We start from the raw sequence: 7266 nt of genomic DNA on the forward strand, positions 1-7266 counted from the left end.
GCACAAATATTGAAAAAGGGAAGTTCTAACAGTCATTATAAAGTTTCCCCCCCTCAGCTCCGGAAGAAATAAGGATTTCTGCTGTATCCTAAAATACTAAAACATGTTCTATTTTGGGGGCAAATCTAGCAGGCATATCCGCTCATTTAACACGAATCACAGCCCATCAAAAACAGGATGAGATGGAGCTAATAGAGACTCTCCTGGGCCCGGAGTTTTAACAGTTGACAGTTCATTATTAAATAGTGATTTTCGCATCACTGCGTGTTGCCCGTCTTTCGTTTTCATTGCAAACTTGTTTTGTTAAAAAAAAGAAGACAAAAAACAGACCTATATTTAAAGTCCGCGTCAATTTCCACGAAGAAGAATCGAAATTAACGTGACAGTCCCTGTGCGTAATGACTGTTTTTGTATGTGGTGATATGAGTGAGGAGGAGGTTCTCTTTAAGTGATCAATCCATCATCTCAGGATCAAAATTGCTCCAACGAGCCCCGGTCGTGTGTGTGTGTGTGTGTGTGTGTGTGTGTGTGTGTGTGTGTGTGTGTGTGTGTGTGTGTGTGTGTGTGTGTGTGTGTGTGTGTGAAAGAGAGAGAGACTATGTTACACATCATCCTCATTTACAAGGGCGTGATGTGAGCAAATGCAAAACATCCATTGGCTCCGACAGCGACCAATCAGTGTCAGCGGAGAAACTTCAGAGTGGAACTGCAGGGTTAGGATTTCAGAGTTGAGAGAGCGATTTGGCACTTACACAAAGAGCACGATCATCTGTCCTCCTAAAACGCTACCCGTGCTTTTTTACATGCCTGTCCTTTTATACCCACTTCTGAGCAACAGCGCGACGCATTAGAAGCTCCGGGATGTACACGGCCGGGCTCAATCCGTTTTATGCATCAAACTTCAGCCTCTGGTCCGCGTACTGCGCGGGGGGCTTCGCTGTGGATACCATGAAGAAACCCTCGTTTTGCATCGCAGACATTTTGCAGGCTGGAGATGCGGAGAACATCTCGGGATCGTCGGCCCTCATGGTGCACATGGGACACCACCACCATCGCGCACAACAGGGGCACTCGGGCAACTCTCCGCTGCGCCCTTCTCCCGTTGCGCCGGAGCCGTACGGTGCCAGGGTGAATCCGGCGTCACCCTACCACAGACACGGACTACAACTAACATCAGTACCCAGAACGGCATTTAACTCCCAACAAGTCCCCCCGCCTTCAAGCAAAGACCTCAAATTTGGAATTGATCGGATACTGTCAACAGACTTTGATCCAAAATACAAAGAAAAGTCGTCACTAAGAGGTGAGCGGAGAGGTTTTTATCCCACTCAAGTTACATTTTAGAGGCGGTTAAACAACAAAACAGGGGTGTGTTTATTACCTTAAATATTTCTATCATACCACATAGCTGTACAAGAAGACAACACAAAATCACATCCAAAGCTTAGAAACTGAAACCAGAAGCAACCTGCTCCACTTTATAGCACTGACAGATTGGTGACAGAGTCCGGGCGCACATAGTCTCGCATTAACGAGTCCTGTGGGGAAATCTCCTCTCTTGCCCCCCCTAACAAGAGGTCAGAGGTCAGGATCAGCTTCAAACTTCAACAACGCAGCTGGAAGATGGTTACGCAGTACTTTAACCAAATCAAATCCGGGTAATAAAGTCAGAAAGGTCCCCCCATCCCCCCAAACTTTATTTTAAACTTGACAATGTTTGCCCCCAGCAGAAAAGAGCGGAGGTGTAAGTGTGTGTCTCTGCGATAATTGTGTGCTGACTGAAGCCCCTCATCTCTCGCTCTCTATAACAGATCTCGCATCCATCGTTAGCTCGAACCGTCAGTCAGGCATCCACGTCCCCGTTCAGCCTTCAGCCAGCCAGTTCTTCTCCTCCATAGACCACGGGATGAGCGACGCGTCCTCCATGATGAGTTCACTAGGCAGCAGCAGACAATCAGGCCAGCATCAGTTTCAGGACACCTTCCCAGGTAGACATCACACTATAGGACTGTAGCAGACGGAAAAAAATCTAATATCTTTTTTAATGTGTGACACACCTGCTGAGAATGTCCACTATGACTGTTGGAGTCTATTTTTTTTAACCTCATCGTGTTTTCTTTTCTTTTGTCCTTTTCTTTCTTTTTTCTCCATTTAGGTCCATACGCTGTCCTCACAAAAGACACGATGCCTCAGACGTACAAGAGGAAAAGGTCATGGTCCAGAGCAGTGTTTTCAAATCTGCAGAGGAAAGGACTGGAGAAAAGATTTGAAATACAGAAGTACGTCACCAAGCCAGACAGAAAGCAGCTGGCTGCCATGCTGGGACTGACAGACGCTCAGGTAAGATGCAGTGTTTACTCAGGAGGATGGGGCCTGCACTGGCCTGTTTTTGTCATTGTTCTTCTTCTTCTTCTTCTTCTTCTTCTTCTTCTTCTTCTTATTATTATTATTATTATTATTATTATTATTATTATTATTATTATTATTATTATTATTATTATTATTATTATTATTATCTCAGAGACAGATTTTGCAGATTAGTAATTTATTTTATTTATTTTATCAACAGCTCACGTAAACCCGCTTTCATATATTTATTTTACGTAACCTAAGGTATCTTTTAAAGTAGATCCAGGAGAAGTCAAGGCAACAAGACATGAGGCATTTTAAATACACTCGAGTTATGAACCCATTTACCCCCATAAAATTGCCCAGTCAAAGTTTATGTTTAGCCTAATTCCCCTGCTCTAAAAGCTGACCTCTCTGCCCTCTAAATCATTGCACACACTGTAAAATACCCACAGTGTGCTTGTTTCTCATACTTCACTGTAGGCTAGTTAACCCAGCTGTTGCCAAACTCAGCGTCCTCACTTGCAGCCAGTGAAGAGGTCAGATGATTTTTGTGCCTCCCCACATTTGTAATTCTCCAAAAAGGTTGTTTTCAATCTTTTTTCTTCTTCATTTTTCTGTCTTTTTTTGGGCTCGTTTATATAAAGAACAAAGAAAAAAAAGGAAATGAGTAACAAAGCTGAAATCCTAACAGGCTTTTACCTCCACCTCAGGCAGCATTGTGACTGTATGGTGCAATGTGATTGGCTAAGAGGCCTTCTGCCATGTGTCAGATCTCACCCTATATTGGGCAACCTTTCGCCACGTTTCTTTTGTGTTTGCATTTCTTCACTTAGCGTCATTTAATCTCACCAAGCAACATTAATGCTAATAACTAAAATAGAAACAGATTCTCATATTTAATTAATCATATATTTTTATTATGTCACATTTGAGGATATATTTTATATGAGGGTTCCAACTTCTTGTCATCTGCAGAGGTTTTATAGCTTTTGCTTTTGCATTTGCATTTGTGGTGTTTATTGCTTTTGGACTGCTCCTTTGTACCAGTGGGATTCACCTGGTAAAGTGAAATGTTCCTGGGCAGTGGTTTGCCTTGAATTGTGTCGACTATTTTTCATTTTTAACAAGAGAGGAAAGAAAGAAAATATTGGGATTTTTTTTTCCTTGAACAAAAACTGTTTAACCCTTGAAATGCTGCTCCAGTTTGTGTGAAGGTTTAGGGGTTGTTTAGCGGAAGGGGAGTACAAGAATTTAACGCTTCCTGACTTAAATGTTTGCTTTCAGGTGAAGGTTTGGTTTCAGAACAGACGCATGAAGTGGAGACACTCCAAAGAAGCGCAGGCCCAGAAGGACAAGGAGAAGGACGAGAAGGGCGAGAAGAGTCTGTCTGAGTCCGGCGGCAGGGAGCCCAAAGAGCCGCTGGAGTCTGAGTGTGAGAGCGAAGGCGGGAGCGATTGTGAATCCGACGAGGCCGGGGAGGAAAGCGCTGATGGACACTTGGACATTTCTGAGCACAATAAGCCCAGCGTGATCATGAGCGGGAGCGCGCCGGCGAGCAGCACAGAGACGGTGGCCACAGTCACAGACACAGCGGCATCACAGGTGCTAATATGAGGACGTATTTAGGTCACGAACAATCATTAGAAGAATGAGAATTTATAAAAAAAAAAAAAAAAAATCTGACAGAAGAACGACAATATGTTCAGACGCCGGGGAAGCAGTATCACTTCCCGCTGCTGTGGTGGAGAAGTTAAGCTTGAAAGGTCGGTTTAATTCCTGGAAACACGTGACGCAAATAGACAGCTTTATTGCAAAATACACCCAGCATGCTGCAGATTATGGTGTGAATTTTACTAAATTTGATCTCTGTTTTGGCCTTATAATAAAACCACAGTGCACGTAAAGTTTAAAGAAAAAAGAAAAGAAACAAAAGGCAGACTTCCGGCCTCCTCCAGTGTCTGCTTACTGTCGTTTTCCTCTCAAGAGCTTCTGTGTGCATGATGTTTTCCTCATGCGAAGGAAATACGGGGTTGTGAATTTTATTTTGAGGTTATGAACCACTCGTTTCACGTTATGAATGAGATCTCAGAACATCACGCCAGTGTTCATGTTATATATATATATATATATATATATATATATATATATATATATATATATATATATATATATATATATATATATGCTATTTTGTTAATCATTTGCACTGAAAATGTTGTAAATAAAATGTTTTCTTACCTTGAAAATCGTATTATTATTATTACTATCATAGCCACACTATTAACAAAGATATTCTGTGCGATGCATGCTTGGCTGTTTGCTTGTAAACAGTGCAACTAGAAAATTCAACTAACACAAACAGCAATAAATTTCAGAAAAATAATGTAGGTAACTTTTGTTACATTTATTTTTTTTATTTTCATGAAGGTTAATAGCAGCTGCTGTCCAAAAGAATAATCTGCGAAAATAAAAGACGATTAATATCAATATGTAGCTAATTTTTTATTATTATTTGGAAACACCAAACGAACTTATCATTGTTTAAACATTTTAAATGCAACATTAGTTTTAAAACATAATAATTTGTAAATCTACCGTAAATAAATGTTTGCCCTCGTGGAAGCGCATTTCTGTCCTCTGGACGCTGTTAATTCAGGCAGTGCCGAAAACGGGGGAGACACCCAGAGGATAATTTACAGTTTGTATACAGTTACTGGCTCCAGATAGCAGCGAGGACCCGGATTAGTATATTTTATGCATCCAGACAGATACAATCAACATCTATTCATAATCTCCCATCTGAAGTCACTATTCACACCAAATACAAATAAACGATGCCGCTCATAATCCAGCATCAAATCATGTGTCAGTGACCCAGTGAAATGTCCCAGTTAGCCAATCACGAAGGCAACAGGGGAAAAAAATCAACATTGTTGCAGCCATATACAGAAAGCTGCACGTGCAGGGCAATGAAGTGAGCTAAAGGATGTTTAATAGCATGATGTCATGACACACTCCCCACTTTTACATGTCTATTATGTCTATCTGTGTCTGTAGGAGTAATTCTGTTTTATAAGGCACTCGTAAATCTTGACTAAAACGCAGTGACATCTCCTCAAACTCTTCATTCCTCATACTGCAGTTTTAAATACAATGTAAGTGTCATAACAAAGATCAATATTCATTTCTGAGTGGTCATCATAGCTGTCAGAGTCACGTAAAGCACTCTGTTACGAAAAAAGAAAACCCAAAAAACAATTGATGACTTCTCCAGAAAATTCCTCCTGTGTAAGTGTTTTCCAGGCCAGCTGCAGGCCAGCGTAATGGTTGTGTAAGATGACAGTTTGAGTCACACTGTTGTTTATTAATGTGAGTATAAATATATTTAAGAGCTCCAGTGTCGTGCGTCTTGTACAGCAAGGATAATTTTTGCATTAATCTGAAGCAACCTGCCTCGGCTACTAGAAGGTCTGTTGATGGAAAATAAGCCTGAAGGAACTTTATGGGAAAACAAGCTAATAAATAAGCTTTGTACTGTTTTACAATGTTTCCTAAACTCCTAAACACCAGCACTGGAAGATGTATGAGGATTTATTGGAGTTAGTGCCACACAGTACTCCTAGGCAATGGGCATCCAGGATTTCACGAAAACTATTAATGAACTGAAAATTGCGTGTATATATATATATATATATATATATATATATATATATATATATATATATATATATATATATATATCAACAATAAAGCTGATCACAGCGTGACTAGCTGGAACTATTTTCACTAAGTCAAGCCCCTTTCGAGATAAATATCATAGAGAGCTTCACAGTAAAATGCTAAAAAGATAAAGATTTTTTTTTATTAATTATTTAAAAGAAATGTTGAAAAAATGAGCTTTTAGCAGCCATATAAAAGAGACTCCACAGTTTTTTTTATGCTGCACAGTCGCCAGTTCATGATCACATGACCTCAGGGACCTGCTGGGGATGTAGGGATGTAAAAGACTATATGATAATCTGTAACAGTATTCCTTATTCATTATAAAGTTACCATTAGTATGTGTGATAAATCCCAATTTTCAGACTATGACATAAATGTAGCTGAAGATAGCGCAAACATTTAAACATTTTTTTAGATTAAAATCTTCCAAACAGAATGAAAATGGGGTGGTGGCATGATTTGCAGTGATGCACAAATTAATCTCCACCCTTAATCCACTCAGGAAACTCAAAGTTCTTCGCTCATTCTTGTCATGTAATCAGCAACATCATAGTGAGTTACCCAAAAAACCTGGACCACCAGAAACTTTCTCAACTACGGAGTCCTCTCTCTTCTCCTCCGGAAAGAGCGCTGCCCCCCGAGAGACCTGGGGGTTTTCCGTTTTACTTTAGCATCTTGAATTTCACTTTCCTGCCGCCATGCCTGGCCGTACAGTATACCTGCTGCCTTTTATTTACCCCTAAGCTTGATTCAGCGTCGCTTCTCCTAAACTTGGCTTGGGACGGTAGAGAAGTAGATGGCACTCTTCATCTTCCTCTTCACTCTTAATTCTTGCTGGATGAGAAGTTGTCAGAGTTATGATAGTCAGTTTCCATGGAAGGCAGTAAAAGCTCCGGGCACTTTATCAAGCTAATATTAACTGTTAAACACTCGTGTATTAAATGTCTGGGTGGGTTGAGTCTCGAATTATCCTCAAAAAGCCATAAATTACATTAGTATTTGCAAATGTACAATAACAATAACAATCCGAACCCTTAACATAATACTGAGAGGCCTTGATTTGTGAACTGTCCTAAGAACTTTTATGAGCAGGATAGGAGAAAGTCCATCTGGCCTGTATTTAATGTCAGCCTTTCCGCCTCCATTAAAAGCTGTCCTATACGTCCCTCTTGACAGCCCCAGGACAGGGCA

General features: G+C 40.6%; 1 protein-coding gene across 2 annotated transcripts; it reads left to right on the plus strand.

Annotated features, from left to right (window-relative positions):
- Positions 1-671: 671 nt before the first annotated feature.
- hlx1 (H2.0-like homeo box 1 (Drosophila)) lies at positions 672-4457 on the plus strand. 2 transcript variants are annotated; one of them, XM_086263730.1, is made up of 4 exons: positions 672-1303; positions 1812-1988; positions 2156-2340; positions 3637-4457. In XM_086263730.1, exons 1-4 carry the CDS (start codon positions 862-864, stop codon positions 3964-3966), a joined length of 1134 nt encoding a protein of 377 aa, XP_086119856.1. In that variant the 5' UTR covers positions 672-861; the 3' UTR covers positions 3967-4457. The 2 variants fall into 2 exon arrangements, with proteins under 2 accessions (XP_086119856.1, XP_086119857.1); XM_086263731.1 differs by lacking the exon at positions 1812-1988.
- Positions 4458-7266: the final 2809 nt, after the last annotated feature.

This window comes from Aulonocara sp. 'chitande type north' Nkhata Bay, linkage group LG15 (genome assembly GCF_057382095.1).
Source record: "Aulonocara sp. 'chitande type north' Nkhata Bay isolate Kocher_YH1m ecotype deep benthic linkage group LG15, A_spYH_male_GT1.1, whole genome shotgun sequence".
NCBI classification, from domain to species: Eukaryota; Metazoa; Chordata; class Actinopteri; order Cichliformes; family Cichlidae; genus Aulonocara; species Aulonocara sp. 'chitande type north' Nkhata Bay.